Genomic DNA, 24,222 nt, shown 5'->3' with positions numbered 1-24,222 from the left:
GTTAGAGCTTAGATCTCATAAAGCCACAGATCTGATTTACCAAATGGGACACGTTCCTCTGGTAAAATTTGGACAATGTTGGTTCCTTAAAATTCTGCTGCTTGTGGTGATTTGCTCCACCTTAATAAATCAAAGCACAAGCTTCTTGCAGCAAAGGAGAGGATATCTCAGGAGAGAACAGCCTTCACACATGCATTTGATTTCACAATTTTAAAACTTTGTACTCCATATTTGATAATGCAGTGCTATCTATCTATCTATCTATCTATCTATCTATCTATCTATCTATCTATCTATCTATCTATCTATCTATCTATCTATCTATCATCTACTGTATCTATCTTCTATCATCTATCTATCTTCTATCATCTGTCTGTCTGTCTGTCTGTCTGTCTATCTATCTATTATATCTTCTATCATCTATCTATCTATCTATCTATCATCTATCTATCTATCTATCTATCTATCTATCTATCTATCTATCTATCTATCTATCTATCTATCTATCTATCTATAATAATAATAATAATAATAATAATAAAGTTGGAAGGGACCTTGGAGGTCATCGAGTCCAACCCCCTGCCCAGGCAGGAACCCTACACCATTTCAGACAAACGGCTGTCCAGTCTCTTCTTAAAAACTTCCAGTGTTGGAGCATTCACCACTTCTGGAGGCAGGTTGTTCCATTGGTTAATTGTTCTAACTGTCAGGNAACTAGACATACCCAATTCCAGCAACCGTTCCTTATATGTTTTAGCCTCCAGTCCCCTAATCATCTTTGTTGCTCTTCTCTGTACTCTTTCTAGAGTCTCAGCATCTTTTTTACATCGTGGTGACCAAAACTGGATGCAGTATTCCAAGTGCGGCCTTACTAAGGCATTGTAAAGTGGTATTAATACTTCACGTGATCTATCATATCTTCTATCTATCTTCTATCTATCTGTCTGAGTGACTGTCTGTCTGTCTATCTATCTATTATATCTTCTATCTATCTATCTATCTATCTATCTATCTATCTATCTATTATATCTTCTATCATCTATCTATCTATCTATCTATCTATCTATCTATCTATTATATCTTCTATCATCTATCTGTCTATCTATCTATCTATCTATCTATCTATCTATCTATCTATCTATCTATCTATCTATCTATCTATCTATCTATCTATCTATCATTTATCAAACTTATTAACTGCCCATCTTCCTCACAGGGGAGGCTATATATTATGAAACAGTCTATGGTCAATATTAGTGAAGGAAGAAATACGTTTTGTATTGGAAAATTGCTTGTGGAAGCCTTGTATATTGGGCAAATAAAAATACACATCAACATGTGTACGAATTCTAATGCCAAACTATATAAAATACAGTTTTAACAGAAAAAGAGCTTGGAATACAGAGATCAATGGAAATTACCAGACTTTTTATCACTACAGTGGACCCTTTGTGTTTATACAACACACACAACCAGGTGACTGAATTAACTAGTTTTCTGGGCTTGTCTGTTAAATTGTTCCATACACTAATCAAATAGGCTGCATTTACAAACACACACATTAAAAATAATTATAATGACCCTGGAATAAATTCAACCAGGCTTGGCCTATTACGCAAATGCATCACTAGCTTTGAAATGAATTCAGTTAAGGTGATTGTGTGAATGCAGCTTCCATGCTTAAAAGTCAGCTGGATGAGCAGGGAGATCTTTCTTCAACCTGGGTCAGGGTTGGCCCCAAGCAGAAGGCCAGATCAGACCCAGCTCTTGCTCTGGCTGCTGATGTTGACCCCAACCCCACCCCAAAAGGCTACTATTTCATGGAACATAATGGTAGGGCTAGCAGCCCTGATAACCACATTGATGGATTCCCATTTTTTCCCCCACAGCTTTGACTGGATCAAGGACAGCGGTCTGCCTGCTTGACCACTAGCTCATGCACAGGGGGCCTTATACAGTCTCTGGATTCCTGCCTTCTCTTGCGCCTCCCAGCACCTACCAGGCCTTGTGGATAGCAGCAGCCGTCCGAGTTTCAAGTCCTTCCTGCCGGCTGATATTCTGGGCGGCTTCGATGACTTCTTCGGCTGTCTTGTAGTCCTTCAGGGTCCACTCATGAATCGCAACTTCGCTGTACTGCAAGACCCCCACCTGTGAGGCCAGGAGGAAGAAGACCCCCTTGAGGCAATGATACAGTCTTTGGAGGAGTGTGTGTGTGTGTGGGGGGGGTTATTAGGCCTTGATCCCCTAAAATCAGCTTGGTCTAAGCCAGAGTGTCAGCGCTGCTAACATTGGATGTTCTTGCTTTGACAACATATGGAGATGCAGGCTTTTCCTTTCTCATGCTTTACTCTTAGAATTTGATGATACTGGGAGAGGGGGAGGAATGTGATGGGGGTTAGTTAGACATAACAATATTGTAATCGTGCGTGAATTCAGGTCGCTTGTAATAAGAGATGATAAGGCATGGTGGGGATGAAGAACTGGGTGGAAATGAAAATAATGAAAATGCTAAAAAGAAAGCAATGAAAATGCTAAAAAGATCAAAACATTTCCTCACTGGCAATCAACACACAAAAATAAGCAGGGATTAATACCAGACCAACAATCAAGCAGTAAACAAAACCTCAATTGAGGAATTACCAAGAAGAAAACCACACTCCCATCAACACTGACAGGGCAAGCCATGCCACTGTCTACAAATGGAGAGCAACTCCCTCTCCCTTCTAGTACTGAAGACGTTATCTAGTTGGGGAATGAAATGTTTGGAAGGAAACAACCAAGCATAGAGAGCATCAAGGATTTCACCTTTCTCTCCCTCTCCCTCTCTCCCTCTCTCTCTTTTTCTTTCTCCTTCCTTCCTTCCTTCCTTCCTTCCTTCCTTCCTTCCTTCCTTTTCTCTTGTCTTTCTTTTTTCTTTCTTTTCTTTCTTTCTTTCTTTTTCTCTTTCTTTCTCCTTCCTTCCTTCCTTTCTCTTCTTTCTCTTCTTTCTTTCTTCTCTTTTCCTTCCTTCCTTTTCTCTTGTCTTTCTTTTTTCTTTTCTTTCTTTCTTTCTTTTTTCTTTCTTTCTTTCTTTCTTTCTTTCTCTTTCCTTCCTTCCTTCCTTCCTTCTTTCTTTCTATTCTTTCTTTCTTTCTTCTCTTTTCCTTCCTTCCTTTTCTCTTGTCTTTTTTCTTTCTTTCTTTTCTTTCTTCTTTTTTCCTTCCTTCCTTTTCTCTTGTCTTTTTTCTTTCTTTCTTTTCTTTCTTTCTTCTTTTTTCCTTCCTTCCTTTTGTCTTTTCTTTCTTTCTTTCTTTCTCTTCTTTCTTTCTTTCTCTTCTTTCTCTTCTTTCTTTCTTCTCTTTTCCTTCCTGCCTTCCTTTTCTCTTGTCTTTCTTTTTTCTTTTCTTTCTTTCTTTCTTTCTTTCTTTCTTTCTTTCTTTCTTTCTTTCTTTCTTCTCTTTTCCTTCCTTCCTTCCTTCCTTTTCCCTTGTCTTTCTTTTTTCTTTCTCTTCTTCTTTCTTTCTTTCTTCTCTTTTCCTTCCTTCCTTCCTTTTCTCTTGTCTTCCTTATCTCTTTCTTTCTTTCTTTCTTTCTTTCTTTCTTTCTTTCTTTCTTTCTTTCTTTCTTTCTTTCTTTCTTTCTTTCTTTCTGAATATTTTTTGACTCCCTGATCTTCCTGGGATTTCCTGGAGTCTCCCTCCTAAAGAGTAACCAGATGCAATCCTACTTAGCTGGTGAGCCTTCAGATAACTACCTCCTTCTGATACAATTAGAACTAAAATTTAGATAAAATATATATTCTCAATCTAGAAGACAGACTGTAATCAGTAGGCTATAATGTTTGGGAGGAGAGTAAATCTGAGGAAGTGGGCTGCAGCTCATAAAAGTTTATAACGTTGAATAAAATCTGTTATTCAGAAAAGTTGCTACCAGACTTCTGATGTTTTGCTGGTTGGGAAAATATCTTTTCCCGAGCTCTTTCAAGCTCTCAATTGGAACAAAAATTCAAAGAAACTGGATGAGGTTCAGAGAAGTGCAAGGAAGATGATCATGAAGCTAAGACAGAAACTTCTGAAGAGAGACTGAAAAGATAACCGAATTAGGAACTTTTTCCTAACAAGAAGAGCCATTTCACAGACCTTCCAAGGTCCAAAGACGGACTCTCTTTTACCGGAGAGATTCAAGTATACAGTTTCCAGCTCCCAATGATTTTAAACCTTAGAAGAACCACAAGAAACAATGAAAAAAGCAAGCAAAACTCACTTGGATCTGCTCTGGGTCAATGAAAAATTTGCTGAGAATGTTGCTAAGAAAATTCTGCACTTCGTACCATGGGTAAATGCTGTTGGAGCCATCCAGGACAATCACAATGTCCATGTAGGTGGAACATCCTGCACAAAGGTCAAAGAACAGTGGCAAAGGTCAGGCAATGGCAAAGAAGGATCCCCCAGAGTCCAGGTAGTCCTCGACTTACAACAATTAATTTAGTGACAGTTTGAAGTTACAACAGTATTAAAAAAAGTGACATAACCATTTTATACACTTAGGGACCTTTGTAGCATCCCCATGATCACGTGATTTACATTCGGATGCTTGACAACTGACTCACATTTGTGACGATTGCAGTGTCCTGGGATCACTTGATCCCCTTTTGTAACCTTCTGACAAGCAAAGTCAATGGGGAAGTCAGATTCACTTAACACCCATGTTACTAATTTAACAACTGCAGTGATTCACTTAACAAATGTGGCAAGAAAAGCCGTAAAATGGGGCAAAACTCCCTTAACAAATTTCTCACTGAACAACATAAATTTTGGTCTCAATTGTGGTTCGTAAGTTGAGGACTACCTGTATGTGCAGCGAAGTCCCTAAGCTTTCAATCCTAAGTCATTTTGGGCTGTTCCTCCTCTCTTCCCCAGCACATCACCCAACGTAGGAAATCAATGTTTAATATTTATTAGATTTATATCTCGCCTTTCCTTGGGAAGCTGAAGGTGGCCTACACAATACTCCTGATGCTGTTTGGTTCTCTGAACTTCTTGAAGTAGGTTGAAGGAGATGGACTGGTCCAAAGCCCACCACTGGACCTCCATGATTGAGGAGGGATTTGTGCAACACCCAAGCAGCCATCTCAAATCCAGACAACTCAATTTGGAATACGGGGGCCCAAAGGGGGCCATTGAATACCATGTGGCCTTTATATCAGCCTTCCCCTTCTGGGTGCTGCTGTTGTGTGAAGTGGGGAATTATGAGTCACTTTAGCCCCAGACAATGCTGGTTGGGGCCGATAAGCATTGTAGTCCTTCATTAGTTCTTGCTTAAATCTTTCAGCGTCTCTCCTGATGTTCTGTTTTAAATTGGTGGGTGCAAAATTGATTTGTTAGATCTCTCTTCCATGTTTCTTCCACAGCAAGTTTGTATTGCTGGGGGGAAGGAAGCAAACCCCGCTGGAAACAATCCCAGCACTTCTGATAAATGTAGTCCACAACTGGCCACTTCCAGGAGAGTCATGGGCACGTGAGGCTTTGGAAAACCCCAGGATGTGCTTCTAGCCCCTTAGTCAGCCCTCCTGTGGAACAAATGGTGGGCCTGACTCATAGGAGGCCAGGGCTGACTGCAAAGGGAACTTGGAGCCAACCCTGAGGGAGGGGTGGTCCTACCTACCAGCCTGGCTGGCTGAAAGTCACTTGGATGAAAGACAAAAGCTTATCTAGCAATAATGATGATGATGATGATGATGATGTGGCAAAGGCAAGCAAGGGTGGTACCAATAGTAATAGGCGCCTTGGGTGCAATCCCAAAACAACTGGAGCACCACTTGAACACCATCATCGGCATTGACAAATTCGCCATTAGTCAATTGCAAAAGGCGGCCTTACTAGGAACTGCTTCCATCCTGCGACGAGATCTGTAATACCATCAAACATCCACACCTGCCTATCCCAGGTCTTTGGTAAGGACTCGATAGGTAGACAAAAATGCCAGATCCAGTCTGAACATCTGGCTGATTGTGCGATGATCAATAATAATAGTAAAGTTGGAAGGGACCTTGGAGGTCATCTAATCCAACCCCCTGCTCAGGCAAGAAACCCTATAACCTTTCGGACAAATAGCTGTCCAGTCTCTTCTTAAAAACTTCCAGTGTTGGAGCACTTACAACCTGTGGAGGCAGGTGGTTCCGCTTGGAGATCCCTTTTCGACTTCTTGCTTAAGTACGATAAAAATGAAATTTTGACTTTAAGATTTGGTGATCAGATTGGTTATGATTTTAGAACTCGAGTACAGGTAGTCCTCGACTTACAACAGTTCATTTAGTGACCGTTCAAAGTTACAACGGCACTGAAAAAAGTGACCTGCGATTATTTTTCACACTTATGATTATTGCAGCGTCCCCCATGGTCACGTGATCAAAATTCGGATGCTTGGCCACTGGTTCATATTTATGACGGTCACAGTGTCCCGGGGTCACCTGATCAGCTTTTGAGAACTTCTGACAAGCAAAGTCAATGGGGAAGCCAGAATCACTTAACATGCAGCTAACTTAATAACGGTAGTGATTCACTTAACAACTGTGGCAAGTAAGGTGGTAAAATGGGGTGAAAGTCACTTAACTGTCTCGCTTAGCAACATAATGGGCAAATCTCACCTAACAACAGAAATTTTGGGCTCAACTATGGTCATAAGTCAAGGACTATGGTAGCTGTAAATTAAAAAAAAACAAACCTCAAACTTGTGCAAAACCTCAATTGCTCCACCCAAAAAGTGAGCATGGACCTATGCTGGGCTTTACAATCACCCAAGGAATGTGTCCGCACACTGCACAGAGCACCATTGGTTTATATCAGGCCTTTTCAACCAGTGGTATGGGTACCACCTGTGGTACATTGGCACCTGGCAGGTGGTACGCGACCATCCTAGAAAAGTGGTAGTGGGGGAAGGGAATGAGCTGAACCGGTGGCAGCACCGCACAAGCCTGAGCGAGAGACGGCTGGAGCTGCAGGGCTGTCAGGGCTCAGCGGAAGCGCCAGGATAAGCGCCAGGCTCCAGCTGGAGCTCGGCACTGATCCTGGTGCTTCTGCTGAGCCCAGAAGAAGCGCCGATCAGCTGGAATGTTGCAGCATCTCCAGGGTCTTGTGATTCAGATGCTTGGCAACTGATTCATATTTACGACAGTCAGTGTCCCAGGGTCATGTGAAGTGACCAAAACCTGCTGCAACCACCCAACAGATGGGGGGGAATAAAAACCAAACACCCCCACCCCACTGCCAATCCTCAACAGAAATGCTCACAACAATGGAAACCTCGGACAGGAGGAAGAGTGCCACCGGGCGGGCAGGCAGGTGTCTTGCTCGGCTGTGGCTTGGGGGGCACTTTTTTCAGTGCCATTGTAACTTCGAACAGTCACTAAGTGAACTGCTGTAAGTCAAGGACTACCTGTACTTTATCACTTTTTTCCTTTTTTTTTTCCTGGTCATCACGTTTTTGACACCTTGCTAGGCGACTGGTGGTACTCGGATGTTGCCATATCCTTTTCACCAATGGGTGAAAAGGTTGAAAAGCCCTGGTTTATAGCACACCATGGAGGACCAGTGGTGGGATTCAAATAAGTGAACAACTGATTTTCTGTCTGGATGCCCCTTCCAGAAGTCTATTGTGGGCCTGGGCAACAAAAAATTAGCTACCGGTTCTGCCGAAGTGGTGCAAATGGCTGAATCCCACCATTGTGGAGGACCCTATAGAATCAGCCGGGGGAGGGGATCTTCCAAAGTTAAACAGTTTAGAAGTCCAAGGAACAAAAGCCAAACTTACTCTGAGCCGTCGGGGCGATGTTTTCCATCAGCCGGAAGTCCTTGTCCACACTGGTGCACATCCCTGTGCTATACATGGATGTGCCGCATTCCTGGGACCAGAGGGGAGCACAGGCCTGTCGGAAAGAGAGATGCTCATGAGAACTCGTAATGGCTTCCCAGCTGGCTGTGGGGCTGCCCTGGGCATCCCTTGCCTGACTGCAGCCTACCTTTGAGAGGGAGGGGAAACAGAGAGATTCGGGCTGGGTGCCCCACACAACTGGAAGACACGTGAGTAGGGATGGTTGGCCCATAGCCTGTATTCACACAACATGCTTATAGAGACTTCTTTTCTGGGTTTGCGCAAGCCAGAAATCAGTTCGATGGACTGCGTCTAGCCCAGGGGTCCTCAACCCCCGGTCCGTGGACCAGTACCGGGCCACGGCATGCTAGCAACCGGTCCGCACAAACAAGCAAAGCCCCATTCGCAGGATGCAGGCAGCACACAAAACCATGCACCCTGCGGTCCGCAGAAAAACCTCTCTCCACGGAACCGGCCCCTGGTGCCCAAAAGGTTGGGGACTCCCGGTCTAGCCAACAAGCAGAGCCACAGAAAATGAACCAAGATAAAAACGAACATGATTGCCATTTAACTGACCAAATGAGATATGTTGTATGAACACATCCGTATAAGATCTGAGGCACGAGCAGCTTCCCCACAAAGCTGGTTCCTCTGTAAATCCATTTTTAAATAGGCAAAAGCAAAGAATTTCAAAATTATGAGATGGCCTTTGTATTTATGCTACCATAAAATGGTAGGAAGTCTGAGTCAATCTTCTCAGCTAATTTGGCTCTCGCTGTTTGTTCTTTATTATTGTTGTTGTTGTTGTTGTTAATCTTCAATTTGATTCACAGTCTGGCACTGGTAAAAATGAATTGAAGATATAGTAGTAGTAGTAGTAGTAGTAGTAGTAATAATAATAATAATAATAATAATAATAATAATAATAATAATAAGCGACATGACAAAGTAGCAACAATGGTGCATTGGAAGATCGCAAGAAATATCATTTGCCTGTAAGCAAAAACTGGTGGGATCATAAAATAGAGAAAGTCATAGAAAATGATAAAATTAAACTGCTCTGGGACTTCAGAATTCAAACAGACAAGCACCTGCAACATAACACCCCGGACTTAACAATTGTCGATAAGAAAGACAAAAATGTCTGTATAGTGGACGTGGCAGTGTCTGGAGACAGCAGAATAGATGAGAAAGAACTGGAGAAGATCACAAAATACAAAGACCTACAAATAGAAATAGAAAGACTGTGGCAAAAGCAAGCAAGGGTAGTACCAATAGTTAATAGGTGCCTTGGGTGCAATCCCAAAACAACTGGAGCACCACTTGGACACCATCATCGGCATTGACAAATTCACTATTAGTCAATTGCAAAAGGCAGCCTTACTAGGAACTGCTTCCATCCTGCGACGAGATCTGTAATACCATCAAACATCCATATCTGCCTATCCCAGGTCCTTGGGAAGGACTCAATAGGTAGACAAAATGCCAAATCCAGTCCGAACAACTGGCTGACTGTGCGATGATCCATAATAATAATAATAATAATAATAATAATAATAATAATAATAATAATAATAATAATAATAATAATAATAATAATAATAATAATAATGGTGGTGGTGGTGGTGGTGGTGATGAAGAAGAAGAAGAAGAAGAAGAACAAGAAGAAGAACAAGAAGAAGAACAAGAAGAAGAACAAGAAGAAGAACAAGAAGAACAAGAACAAGAACAAGAACAAGAACAAGAAGAACAAGAACAAGAACAAGAACAAGAAGAACAAGAACAAGAACAAGAACAAGAACAAGAAGAACAAGACGAAGTCTGGATAGTGGACGTGGCAGTGCCTGGAGACAGCAGAATAGAAGCGAAATAATAATAATAATAATAATAATAATAATAATAATAATAATAATAATAATAATAATAATAATAATAATGGTGGTGGTGGTGGTGGTGGTGGTGGTAATAGAAGAAGAAGAAGAAGAAGAAGAAGAAGAAGAAGAAGAAGAAGAACAAGAAGAACAAGAAGAACAAGAAGAAGAAGAAGAAGAAGAAGAAGAAGAAGAACAAGAACAAGAAGAACAAGAAGAAGAAGAAGAAGAACAAGAAGAAGTCTGGAGAGTGGACGTGGCAGTGCCTGGAGACAGCAGAATAGACGAGAAAGAACTGGAGAAGATAACAAAATACAAAGACCTACAAATAGAAATAGAAAGACTGTGGCAAAGGCAAGCAAGGGTAGTACCAATAGTAATAGGCGCCTTGGGTGCAATCCCAAAATAACTGGAGCACCACTTGGACACCATCGGCATTGACAAATTTGCCATCAATCAATTGCAACTGCTTCCATCCTGCGACGATATCTACAATATCATCAATTCAAACATCCACATCTGCCTACCCCAGGTCCTTTGTAAGGTAGACAAAAACGCCAAATCCAGTCTGAACATCTGGCTGATGGTGTGGTGATTAATAATAATAATAACAACAAAAACAACAACAATAATAATTCGTATATTGCATGAACCCAACAGATAGTTAGCTGAGTACTCAGCCTATTGTGTGAATGCAGCCTTAAAATCATCAGTAGAAAAGTTGAGGGGGAGGACATGGGGGGAACATTTAGGAATTAAGGAACAGAGACCCTCTTGGCCAGGGCTGCCCCAACACTAGCCATGCATAGGAGGCTCCAACATCCTGTTTTCCAAAGCAGAACCGGCTTCCCTGGAATGCCACCAAAATGAAACTAGAGAAAGCATTTGACACTCCTGGACAATCCATTAAAGGTGAGCAGGGCCAGAAAAGCCACCAAGAAAAAAAGTCTGGCTTTGGATGCATCTGTTGCGTTTACAGATGCATCCTATTTTCTCCCTCTCTGGGCCCAGTTCAACAGGAGGCACGAAAAGGCACATTTGTTCATTTATTTGTTCCTTGTTTGTTTATTCATTTATTCAATCAATCCATCAATCAGAATAGAGCTGGAAGGGACCTTGGAGGTCTTCTAGTCCAACCCCGTGCTCAAACAGAAGACCCTAGTATGCTATTTCAGACAGATCTTTTCTTGAAAATCTCCAGTGATGGAGCACTCACAACTTGGAATCCTGCATCCAGTTTTGGTCACCATGATGAGACTCTAGAAAGAGTACAGAGAAGAGCAACAAGGATGATTAGGGGACTGGAGGCTAAAGCATATGAGGAACGGCTGCTGGAATTGGGGGTGTCTAGTTTAACGAAGAGAAGGACGAGGGGGGACATGATAGTAGTCTTCCAGTATCTCAGGGGCTGCCCCAAAGAAGAGGGAGTCAAGCTATTCTCCAAGGCGCCTGAAGGCAGGACAAGAAGCAACGGATGGAAAGTAATCAAGGAGAGAAGCAACCTAGAACTAAGGAGAAACTTCCTGACAGTGAGGACAATTAACCAGTGGAACAACCTGCCTCCAGGAGCTGTGAATGCTCCAACACTGGACGTTTTTAAAAAGAGACTGGACAGCCATTTGTCTGAACTGGTATAGGGTTTCCTGCCTGAGCAGGGGGTTGGACTAGATGACCTCCAAGNCCCCCCCCCCCAGTCCTTCTTTTCTCTAGACTGGCCATACCCAATTCCTGCAACCGTTCTTCATATGTCTTAATCATCTTTGTTGCTCTTCTCAGTTTATGAAGCCACCCATCTCTTGGATAACTTACATTTAGAAATGCAAAAGGACAGACTGCTCCCACAATACAGGTAGTCCTCACTGAAATGACCATTTGTTCAGTGACCATTCAAAGTTAAGATGGCATTGAATGAATGGTAGTTAGGCCCATATTATTATTATTATTATTAAAAAAAAATGGAAAAGAGTGTAAATGTAAAAATTTACCGCTTTGTCATTATTAGCATCGTTGTCTATGGAGATTCTCAGTCATCCAGATCATGGTTGTCCCAAAGGTGTTTTTTTTTTTTCAAAAGACAACTGGACTTTGTTTTGTTTTGTTTTTCTTTGAAGATGTTTCACTTCTCATCCAAGAAGCTTCTTCGGTTCTACATTCTTGGCAGGCGTCTGGCCATTCAGCACTCTGACCTTCAGGATTTATATTCCTTGCAGTCCTACAGTCTGCCAGAATGCTAACAACAACCAGATAACTGCAAGGAATATAAATCCTTCCATTCCCTGCCATTCAGTCAGAACTGAAGAAGCTTCTTGGATGAGGGGTGAAACGTCTTCGAGGAAAAATAAAACAAAGTCCAGTTACCTTTTGAAACGCATCTTTTGGGATATTGCCATTGTTATTTGCTTTGTCGTTTCCCTCTAGATCAGTGGTGGCGAACCTATGGCACGCGTGCCAGAGGCGGCATTCAGAGCCCTCTCTGTGGGCACGCACGCCATGCCCCAGAGATGGCAACCATCCCTCTTCAACCAGCCGCCCGCTAACTCGCCGAGGTCTCACGTGGCCGGATGCATCCCAGTATGGCTGGTTTCCCTCCCCCCCGTCCCATCCCTCCTGGCCTCGCATGCTCTCCTTTTCCCGGGCACAACCCACTGCATCGCCTCCTCAGCTGTCGGCCAGCCGTCCAGCTCCGAGGCGGCTTCTCTGAACTGCTGGCGGCGGGCTGCGGAGCCCCAGAGTGCACCGGTCGGGGGGCCGGCAAGCTGTGGCTGCTGACGGACACTGTCGGCCCCCATGTGCTCGCTAGCCTCTGTGTGGGAGCCAATGGTGTCAGGCAGCAGCCGCCCTGGCCCCTGCCTCGCCTTGCCCTGTGACAATGGCACCTTTGCCCTGCCTCGCCTTGCCTCACCTCACCCCACAGGACGAGCCTCCTGCCCACCGCCCCACCTGCCAGAGACCCCCTGGATCTCCCCCAACCCTGCCTGGCCCCCACAGGCGTCCCACCCCACGAGCAACATCGAGGTGACCACGCCCACCTTGGCCACACCCACCCGGTCTGCCATGACCGCCACAGCCACGCCCACTTGGCACCCGGCAATAAGTAAGTTGGTTTTGGGTTGCAGTTTGGCCACTTGGTCTCTAAAAGTTTCGCCATCACTGCTCTAGATTGTTTTTGTTGTTGTTGTTAATTGTGAAGTCGTGTCCGACCCATCGCGACACCATGGACAACATTCCTCCATGTCTTCCTGTCCTCTACCATCTTCTGGAGTCCATTGAAGCTCCCGTCTGCTGCTTCAGGGACTCCATCCAGCCACCTCCTTCTCTGTCGTCCCCTTCTTCTCTTGCCCTCCATCTTTCCCAGCATCAGGCTCTTCTCCAGTGAGTTAAGCATTGTTATTGGACATTGGACAAGCTCAGCTTATTGATTACTCTGTGGTTCGATATATGGGGCAAACAGGCCACTCCAGCAGCAAAATTAAGGGTGTTGTGTGAACAGCAATTGTGCCCAACTCACCCTGTTCTGCTCTAGGGCTGGTCAACAAGCCTCACCCTTCTATGGTTTTGCAACTGAAATTACTGCAGCAGAGCTAGCTTTTTATAGCTCTCGTTCTTTCTTTTCTTTTCTTTTTTTTTAAAATATGTGGTTAGGGATGTGCTTTATTTAAAAAAAAAGAAAAGCATACCATTGAAGATACTTACCACAAACCCATCATCTTTGTTGGCCATCAGCGTCATCCCAAAATGCATGTTTTTTGTTTGCCTGGAAATATTCCGGAGACTCATGTCACCTAGTTGCAATTCAGAAATGGAGAAAGGAGGGAGGAAGGAAGGAGAGAGAGAGAAAAGAAGATCAAAATGGAAAATGCAATGTTTGGATAATGCTGAAAAGTGCGTCTCCAGCATGCTTTCCTATATAATTACCGATGTGCTTCAACCTGTCTGTTTTCAGCCCCTCTCAGCCAACTGCTTCACTCCATGAATTTGATTCCTTTCAGTTTTGGTCAGCACACTATAAAAAAGATGTTGAAACTCTGGGAAGAGTGCAGAGAAAAGCAACAAAGATGATTAGGGGGCTGGAGGCTAAAACATACGATTGCAGAAATTGGGTATGTCTACTCTAGCGAAAAGAAGGACCAAGGGTGACAGGATAGCAGTCTAATCATCATCATCATCACCATCATCACCACCACCACCATCATCATCATCATCATCAAGTTGGAAGGGACCTTGGAGGTCATCAAGTCCAACCCCCTGCTCAGGCAGGTAACCCTATACCATTTCGGACAAATGGCTGTCCAGTTTCTTCTTAAAAACTTCTAGTGTTGGAGCATTCACCGCTTCTGGAGGCAGGTTGTTCCACTGGTTAATAGTTCTCACTGTCAGGAAGTTTCTCCTTAGTTCTAGGTTGCTTCTCTTCTTGATTAGTTCCCATCCGTTGCTTCTTGTCCTGCCTTCAGGCGCTTTGGAGAATAGCTTGACTCCCTCTTCTTTGGGGCAGCCCCTGAGATATTGGAACACTGCTATCATGTCCCCCCTCGTCCTTCTCTTCATTAAACTAGACATACCCAATTCCAGCAACCGTTCTTTATATGTTTTAGCCTCCAGTCCCCTAATCATCTTTGTTGCTCTTCTCTGCACTCTTTCTAGAGTCTCAACATCTTTTTTACATTGTGGTGACCAAAACTGGATGCAGTATTCCAAGTGTGGCCTTACCAAGGCCTTGTAAAGTGGTATTAAACTTCATGTGATCTTGATTCTATCCCTCTGTTAATGCAGCCCAGCACTGTGTTGGCCTTTTTGGCAGCTGCAGCACACGGCTGGCTCGTATTTAAGTGATTGTCCACTAGGACTCCGAGATCCCTCTCACAGTTACTACTATTGAGCAAGGTACCCCCTATACTATACCTGTACATTTGGTTTTTCTTGCCTAAATGTAGAACCTTGCTTTTTTCACCATTGAATTTCATTTTCTTCCAATATCTGAGGGGCTGCCACAAAGAAGAGGGGGTCCATCTATTTTCCAAAGCACCCGGAGGGATAACGGATGGAAATTGATCAAGGAGAGATTCAACCTAGAAATAAGAATAAATTTTCTGACAGTGAGAACAATCAACCAGCTTGCCTTCAAAAGTTATGGGTGCTCCAGCACTGGAGGCTCTCAAGAAAAGACTGGACAGCCATTTGTCAGAAATGGTCTATAGGGTCTCCTGCTTGAGCAGGGGTTGACTAGATGACCTACAAGGTCCCTTCCAACTCTGTTATTCTGTATTCAATAGTTGCAAAAAAAAAAAAAAAAGGAAAGAGGTTTCAAGGCACAAAGCCCTGGAAGGGGTGAGGGATGGGGGGGCATTATTGCAGTCTATGTGCAAAGGACCTGACAACTGTTGATCACAGCTATGAGTCAATAGGATGAGGCAGAGGCTAAAAAAAGCAAACACATTTTTAGTATCATTTCCAATTCATGGGAAGAAATAATTCCACGGTTTTCTGCCTTAGAAAAAACCCCATCTCCACTTCTGTGCACCACAGTTTAAAGAAGAAGCTGCACAAAGTCATAAACACTGAACACATGTTTGGAAAAACTTCCTCGCAGCAGTTTGTCAGCACACTTCTGGCTTATGTGAGGGGATCTCCCTGGTGAACTGATTAGATAAATAATCTGGGGGATGCATGGGGTGGCATTGGTGGGCCACATAAGCCTCTTTAAATCCAAGGATTCAAACCTCTCTCCTTCCCTTTTGGAGTTAGAAGCCCCCCATCCCACCCCATCCCTCGGTTGCAATTTATAGACATCTCCTATTAGGCCTGGGCCTTCTGCTCAACGGAACCAGCTGCTAAAATTTGGCTGTGAAAAATGGAAGAATTTCTATGGTATAATTTGGCTCTTTGGGCAAATATGAGTGAAGATGCCTCCCAGAAGAGGGTCCCATTTCCCCCCTAAAGGTGGGCAGAAAAATAACCACCTAGTGGCTTGTGAGGCTCCTCCAGAAGGTCAGAAGACCCCCCCCCAGCATGGTCTGTTCCCTTTTCAAACCATTAGGGAGCATTCCAAAAGAGTGCTCTGTCAAACAAAGATTGGCACTGAATAACAGAATAACACAGGTGGAAGGGACCTTGGAGGTCTTCTAGTCCAACCCCCTGTTCACGCAGGAAAACCTATACCATTTTAGACAAAGGGTTGTTCGGTCTCTTCTTAAAAACCTTCAGTTTTGGACCACCCACAACTTCTGGAGGCAAGCAGTTCCACTGGTTGATTGTCCTCACTGTCAGGAAGTTTCTCCTTAGTTCCAGGTTGCTTCTCTCCTTGATGAGTTTCCATCCGTTGTTTCTTGTCCTGCCTTCAGGTGCTTTGGAGAATAGGTTGACCCCCTCTTCTTTGGGGCAGCCCCTCAAATATTGGAACACTGCTATTATGTCACCCCTGGTCCTTCTTTTCATTAAACTACACAGACCCAATTCCAGCAACCGTTCTTCCTATGTTTTAGCTCCAGCCCCTAATCATCCTTTTCGCTCTTCTCTGTACTCATTCCAGAGTCTCAACATGTTTTTTGTACTGTGGTTACCAAATATAAATACTGCTATTTATGTTATGTAGGGATTGGGTGACTGATCTGGTGATCTCCAAGATTTTTCACCCACAAAACAATGATTCCATCCAGAATCCCACCTAAACGTTCCTGATGCCCCTCCACTAGTTGTGCTTATTTATTTTTATCCCATCTTGATTATTTTCGTAAATAACTCAAGGTGGGGAACATATCACATACTCCTTCTTCCTCCTATTTTTTGCATTGCAACGACCCTGTGAGGTGGGTTGGGCTGAGAATGAGTGATTGGCCCAAAGTCACTTAGCCAGCTTTCATGCCTCAGGTAGGATTAGAACTCACCGTCTCCTGGTGATTGGCCCAAAGTCATCCAGCTGGTTTTCATGCCTAAAGCAGGACTAGAACTCACTGTCTCCTGGTGATCGGCTCAAAGTCACCCAGCCAGCTTTCATGCCTAAGGCGGGACTAGAACTCACCGTCTCCTGATGATCGGCTCAAAGTCACTCAGACAGCTTTTATACCTAACGTGGGACTAGAATTCACAGTCTCCTGGTTTCTAGCCCCGTGCCTTCGCCACTAGACCAAGCTAACTCTCAGAGATTCATATATCCATATATTTCTGAATATAGTATGGATGCTTCAAAGCGTGTACCTATATTGACTTTAGTGCATGTTGAGTTTTTCCTCTCTCCCACAATGCACTTGTAAACATCACCTTTCCGGTCATCTTCAGTTCCATCCCAAGGTGCGCCCACCAACATCCTAATGAGAGAAGCATCTGTGTTAGAAAGACTTGATAAAATTAAACCTCATCCAAAACTAGAAATAAAATCAATGTGAGGCAAACACGAGAGGGTTAAAAATGAGAGAGAGTCCTCCATAAAATTGCAATTGTATCAGGAAAACTGTTTCTGGGGACACCACTTTTCCCAGGGTGGGCAGGTGGAGGGGTCTGTTCTTAAATGAGCCTTGGTCAATCATGTAGATGTGTTTTGTGTTGGCTTTTGGACCAGTCCTTGAGAACTAAAGAGAATGAAGTATCTGAACAGCCTGATCTGTTTTTCATCTGTGTATAAAAATATAATCCAGACAACCTCCCCATTCCTACAATTCACAATTCAAACATATTGTCTTTTCATTTGCAATTCTCCTGGTTTTTCATTGCTGCCAAAATGTAACCCACATATTCCTCACGGCTTTGAGTAACATGATGCATTTATCTTAAGGGAGAAAAAAGTATGTCTGGATGAAAACCGTGGGATTTTGTTGTTGTTTATTTTTTGAGTGGTTCTCTTTGGTTACAACTGCAACGTTCCCTTGCTTTCTAGGGTGAGAAAAGAGGCAGAAACCCCTTTAACAGACCCACACCCCAATATTTTCTAAAGGGAAAAAAGGAGGATTCAGAGATGAATTTTGAACAGCTGGCTCCATTTTTTTTAACAGTGTAGCCCTGAGGTGAGTTAATTTTGGTTTCTACAAATAAATGTTGGAAATTTCCTTTCTTAAAAGCCTCCATTGTTGCAGTACCCACATCTTCTGGAGGCAAGTTGTTCCACTGGTTAATTGTTCTTACCGTTAGGAAGTTTCTCCTTAAATCCAGGTTGCTTCTCTCCTTGATCAGTTTCTATCAGTAGTTTCTTGTCTTGCCTTCTGGTGCTTTGGAGAATAAGTTGACCCCCTCCTCTTTGTGGCAGCCCCTCAAATATTGGAAGATCCCTCATCCTTCTTTTCTCTAGAGTAGCCAAACCCAAATCCTGCAACTGTTCTTCATATGTTTTCGTCTCCAGGCCTTTAATCATCTGAGTTGCTCTTCTCTGCACTTTTTCCAAAGTCTCAACATGTTTTTTGTAATGTGGTGACCAAAACTGGATGCAGTATTCCAGGTGTGGCCTTACTAAGGATTTATAAAGTGGTACTAACATTTCACGTGATTTTGATTTTATGCCTCTGTTTATACAACCAAGGATTGTATTTGCTTTTCTGGCTGCTGTTGCACACGGCTGGCTCATGTTTAAGTGATCCTCCACTAGGACTCCAAGGTCCCTCTCACAGTTACTGTTTTTGAGCCAAGTTTCGCCCAATCTGTACTTGTGCCTTTGGGTTTTTCCTGCCCAGGTGTAAAACCTTGCTTTTCTCCACGTTAAATTTTATTTTGTTGGATAGGCCCCATTGTTCAAGTCTATCAATATATTTTTGGATCCTGAGCTTGTCTTCTGGGGTGTTGGCGATTCCTGTCAGACCCTCTAGATCAGCAATCCCAACCTTTCTGATGCCAAAAAGCGGTTTCAGAAGAAAAATTGTCTTCCATGGATGGGGAGGGGATAGGTTCGTGCATGTAAACTAGATCCCGCATATGTGCAAATGAAGCTTTGCTCGTTCACCCACTGCTTGCATCGCCTGGTTCCCAACAGGCTGCAGACAGAGCTGGAGAAGTACAAATTCAGCCTCTTTTCCCACTGAACAAGTTGGTTCAGGCTGCTGGGAAGCACAAATTCACAATTCTGCTTCAATCCTGCAGAATTTGGCTAAATTACAGAGTGATGGAGTAAAAGTGGTTGTTTCCTCGGACTCAAGAAGAGATAAACAGTGGGCGGGAAAGTATTGAGAAGAGGAACACTTGGAATGAAGACATTAACAGAAGAATATGAAACATGAGGAGATTTCATTAACAACAAAGGTCAGAGAGCAAGAAACAGCAGGCAGAAGAAGTGCAGCACCTTCTAACTATGGATTTGGGGAGCGTTACTAACAGGCAGTGGATTACAAGAAGAACCAGTCAATCTTGGACCAAATAAAGGTTAACTGGAGAAGCTCACATATTTTGGGCATGTAAAGGGAGTGAACAAAGGACAGGAAAAAGGTTTTGTGGAGAGGGTGAGGGAATTAGAGAAACAGAAGGATAATGGATGAATGAATCCTCTGGAGCATTTCCTAAAGATCTAAGAATTGTCTCTAAATGCGGACACCGATTTTGTCCATCCGTTCATCCAAAATTGGGCACCAAACAACTAAACCAAACAAAGGAATAAAGAGTTGGGGACCCTATAATGAAACTGAAAAAAGTGACTTACAACCATTTTTTCACACTTACGACCGGTGCAGCCTCTCCACGATCATGTGATCAAAATTCAGAAGCTTGGCAACCGACTCGTATTTATGACGGTTAGAGTGTCCCAGGGTCATGTGATCATCTTTTGCAGCCTCCGGTCAAGCCAAGTCAATGGGGGAGCCAAGTTCACTTAACAACTGTCTTGCTAACTTTGCAACTGCAGCGGTCCACTTAACAACGGTGGCAAGAGAGGGCATAAAATGGGGGCAAAATTCACTTAACAACAGAAATGTTCGTCTCAATTGTGGAAAATAAAACAAGATGGACAACAATTTCCTACTACAAACAATCATCAGCCCTGAGGATACTTTGGGTTTTTTTCTCATCAGCCGGTCACTAAATGGCCATTTTCATCCTCTGCAACGTCCCATCTGAACACGAGTTCCCGCCAACTTCTTCCTATGATTTCCTGCTATGTGACTCATCCCATTTCCTGCCCCATCTGCAGAACCCATTCATCAGCTCCACCTCAAACTTTGTGGCTTTTTTTGCCACAGTGGGGCAGCTGCCCAAACTGCTGGTCACTCTCACGGTCTATAAGCACTATTTCCTGCTCTGGGTTGATCTTTGGACCCAAATCACCGGTTGGAAGCAGTTGCTGTATTCCCCCACCTGCATTCATCCCTAAATTATTTCCAGAGGGAAGGCTGCCAATTGTTTTTTTGTACTTTATTAAATGTTTCACAAAACAGCTGATGTTTGACTGGGGACGTCCACAAGACAACTCAGTGTCCTTAATGATTGAAAAAGCAGAACTGGAGGCTTGCAGTTGGCAACGGGCTCGATGTCCCAAAACTGAATGGCAGAAAAATCAAAGTGCATTTTCAGACTTCGTGATGAAGAGGTACTCCAATCAATCAGAATAGAGCTGGAAGGGGCCTTGGAGGTCTTCTTGTCCAACCCCTTATTCAAGCAGGAGACCCTATACCATTTCAGACAAGTGGCTGTCCAGTCTGTTCTTAAAAACCTCCAGTGGCAAGCCGTTCCACTGGTTAATTGTCCTCACTGTCAGGAAATTTCTCCTTAGTTTCAGGTTGCTTCTGTCCTTGATTAGTTTCCATCCATTGTTTCTTGTCCTGCCTTCAGGTGCTTTGAGAAATAAGTTGACCCCCCTCTTCTTTGTGACAACCCCTCAAATATTGGAACGCTGCTATCATGTCACGCCACTCCCCAAACCTAACCACGCATCCTTCAGTAGGGTTACAACATCCATTCTTTCCTTATTCCAATATCCTCATTGTCCCTCTCTGTAGATGGCAAAGACAGGTTTCCCAAGTGGGTTTTTCCTTGCAAGCCCCCAGGCTGACCCAGCCATTTTGCCCCCTATCTAAGGTTCCTCTCAGTGAGCACAAAATGATAATAGCCTCCTCAAGTCTCTCATATAATATTTGCTACGGTAGAGAATAACAGAGTTAGAAGGGACCTTGGAGGTCTTCTAGTCCAACCCCCTGCTCAGGTAGGAAACCCTATACTGGGGGTAGTGAATCTTGGCTCTTTTATGACTCGTGGACTTCAACTCCCAGAATTCCTGAGCCAACATGAGGGAAACTTTGGCCCCTTCACGACTCGTGGTCTTCAACTCCCAGAATTCCTGAGCCAGCATGAGGTAAACTTTGGCCGCTTCGTGACTAGTGGACTTCAACTCCCAGAATTCCTGAGCCAGCATGAGGTAAACTTTGGCCCCTTCATGACTCGTGGACTTCAACTCCCAGAATTCCTGAGCCAGCATGAGGGAAACTTTGGCCCCTTCATGACTCGTGGTCTTCAACTCCCAGAATTCCTGAGCCAGCATGACGTAAACTTTGGCCCCTTCATGACTCGTGGACTTCAACTCCCAGAATTCCTGAGTCAGCATGGTCATAAAAAGTCCACAAGTCATAAAAGAGCCAAGGTTGCCTACCCCTGGCCTATACCATTTCAGACAAAATGATTCCTCAGCTCTCTGTTAAAAGAAGCAGAGGTTTCTTTATGGGACCATAGGAGAGGAAGCAGGGAAAATCACTTCACATGGACTGGCCCCCTGCCCAGTGCAGGTCTTCCCCGGTCCAGCACCCCGCAGGATGGCCATCCTACGGGACCCCAAGGCAAAACCTGAGACTTAAAACATCTCTCAGGCCTCCTCACAGCTGCACCTGCACACTTAATCTCGGTTAGTAACCTGAACCTTAATTTGTTCTTTTGTGGCTGATCATGTTGTACAACTCCCCCCCCCCATTTGAATGCATTATACAGGTGGACCTCGACTTACGACCACAATTGAGCTCCACCTTTACGTTGCTAAGCGAGACAGTTAAGTGACTTTCACCCCATTTTACCATCTTTCTTGCCACTGTTGGTAAGTGAATCGCTGCAGTTGTTAAGTTAGTAACACAACTGTTAAGTGAATCTGGTCCCCCCATTGACTTTGCTTGTCAGAAGGCCGCAAAAAGGAATAACTTGACCCCCCCTCAGGACACTGCGACCGTCATAAATATGAATCAATTGCCAAATGTCCGAATTTTGATCACGTGACCCTGGGGAGGCTGCAACGGTCGTAAGTGTGAGAAATGGTCCTAAGTCACTTTTTTTCAGTGATGTTGTAACTTTGAACGGTCACTAAATGTAATAATAATAATAATAAAGTTGGATGGGACCTTGGAGGTCATCTAGTCCAACCCCCTGCTCAGGCAGGAAACCCTATACCATTTCGGACAAATGGCTGTCCAGTCTCTTCTTAAAAGCTTCCATTCGCAGCTTCTGGAGGCAGGTTGTCCAATGAACTGTTTTAAGTCAAGGATTGCCTGTACTTTATTCCATGCATCTGATAGTCCACGAGAGTTTACTCGCTATAGTACATTTTGCATCTTTGAAGTAGTGAGCTTCTTTCTTGTTGATTCTTGGGTGGAGGGGGGGGCAGACGAAGGAGTAGGAATAAAAAAGCAGCCTCAACACAGCTGCACAAACTCACCATTGTTGCTCTTGAGCTGTGAACTGCAGGACTTTATAGCCGAACTGGGCATCCTGAGGCCCACGAAAGATCTGAGCTCTTTTCACATCGATGTTAAAAGGGGTGACCCGGCCTGGAGGGAGGGAAAAAGACGGAGCTGGAGACCTTGCCGCTTCCTTTTTTCCTTTCATGCAGGAGAAATGAGGCGCTATTCAGACAACCAGGTTTACTGGGGCACTGGAAGGGATGCATTGATGCATTTGCGCAACGTGCAAAGCTAGTGGGTCAAGCTTAGCAAATTCCCAAAAGCGAAGCAGGAGAATTTGGTTAGTTCTTGAATCTGGGCTAGAGGGAGAAGTCAAAGAGAATTATCTGGAAGAAGAAAATAGTAGAGATGCATCCATGAAATTACCAAGATTCAAACTCATTCAAATTTGTATTTTCCAGAACCCAGAGGCTTTTAGGTGACTCTCTCTCTCTCTCTCTCTCCCTCTCCCTCTTTCTTTCTATCTTTCTCACTTTCTCTCTCCCCCTCCCTTTCTCTCTATCAATCTTTTTCTCACTCTCTCTCTCTCCGTCTGCTCAAAATGCACAACCCTCAACAAATAGACAAACAAAACAAATTGCTCTAGTCTAGAGATATACATGCAAAAGGGTTGCTGGATCACAACTTCCCCCAGTCCCTTTGTAGGGTCCTCTGTTGACCAATAGCAATGGCCCTTAGACTTATATACCACTTCATTGTGCTTTACAGCACTCTTTAAGCGGTTTTACAGAGTCAACCTTTTGCCCCCAACAATCTGGGTCCTCATTTTACTGGCCTCGGAAGGACGGAAGGCTGAGCCAACCTTGAGCAGATCAGGATCGAACTGCTGGCTATGGGCAGAATTAGCCTGCAATACTTCATTCTAACCACTGCGCCACCATGGCAATAGAATAGAATAGAATGGAATGGAATGGGGTGGAATGGAAATAGGAATGGAAATGGAAATAGGAATAGGAATAGAATGGAAATAGGAATGGAAATAGGAATAGGAATAGGATAGAGTATATAATAGAATAGAATAGAATAGAATAGAATAGAATAGAATAGAATAGAATAAGCACTTAGACTTATATACTGCTTCACAGTGCTTTACAGCCCCCTCTAACGGTTTACAGACTCATCCAGTTGCCCCCAACAATCCGGGTCCTCATTTTACCGGCCTCGGAAGGATGGAAGGCTGAGTCAACCTTGAGCAGGTCAGGATCGAACTGCTGCAGTGAGCAGAGTCAGCCTGCAAAGCCACATTCTAACCACTGCGCCATCACGATTCTTAACAAGTACTTGTTTTGCAGGAGGAGCGAGGCTTTTTTTTGCTCACATTGCTCAAACAACCAGCCCCTCTCAACCATGGCTAAACCCTTCAGGAGAAATTTCCAAATTCACCTCTGTTACATTGGCTCCAAAACTGGGCTGTTTTTGGTTAATTCAACCAACGGATTCCAGAGGAAAAAGAAAGCAGGTGGAACCGTGGTCTGTGCCCAGTGGTTGATCTTGGCTTCTCAAAGCTGCTCATTTGGGAGAGACTCAAAAATGCCGCCCAGAGTTAAAAGTAAGTATGAACCAATTCATACTAAGAGCCACAGCATGCTAAAAACAGGATCTAGACCAGGAGTCTCTAAACTCGGCCGCTTTAAGACTTGTGGACTTCAACTCCCAGAATTCCTCAGCCAGCCATGCTGAGGGGAAAGGGAGAGGTTTCCAAGCTGAGACATGCTGGCTCGGGAATTCTGGGAGTTGAAGTCCACGAGTCATAATGCAGCCTAGGCCTAGGCCAGAGGTAGGCAACCTTGGCTCTTTTATGACTTGTAGACTTCAACTCCCAGAATTCCTGAGCCAGCATGAGGGAACTATGGCCCCCTCATGACTGGTGGACTTCAACTCCC

General features: G+C 43.9%; 1 protein-coding gene across 1 annotated transcript in view; it reads right to left on the bottom strand.

Moving 5' to 3' along the window:
* ITGA10 (integrin subunit alpha 10) overlaps positions 1-23,688 on the bottom strand; it is a 56,663-nt gene extending 32,975 nt beyond the window's left edge. The window contains exons 1-7 of the mRNA XM_015816599.1: positions 23,658-23,688; positions 22,315-22,426; positions 16,911-17,020; positions 13,413-13,501; positions 7,789-7,903; positions 4,243-4,370; positions 2,000-2,148 (exon numbers count right to left, since the gene is read on the bottom strand). Coding sequence (XP_015672085.1) covers positions 2,000-2,148; positions 4,243-4,370; positions 7,789-7,903; positions 13,413-13,501; positions 16,911-17,020; positions 22,315-22,426; positions 23,658-23,688 — 734 coding nt within the window. The remainder of the gene's footprint in view (positions 1-1,999; positions 2,149-4,242; positions 4,371-7,788; positions 7,904-13,412; positions 13,502-16,910; positions 17,021-22,314; positions 22,427-23,657) is intronic.
* Between the last annotated feature and the right edge of the window lie 534 nt (positions 23,689-24,222).

This window comes from Protobothrops mucrosquamatus, unplaced genomic scaffold (assembly GCF_001527695.2).
Source record: "Protobothrops mucrosquamatus isolate PMUCROS unplaced genomic scaffold, P.Mucros_1.0 scaffold_116, whole genome shotgun sequence".
Taxonomy (NCBI): domain Eukaryota; kingdom Metazoa; phylum Chordata; class Lepidosauria; order Squamata; family Viperidae; genus Protobothrops; species Protobothrops mucrosquamatus.
Note: the sequence above shows the minus strand (reverse complement) of the source record. Positions and strands in the feature narration are given on the sequence as shown.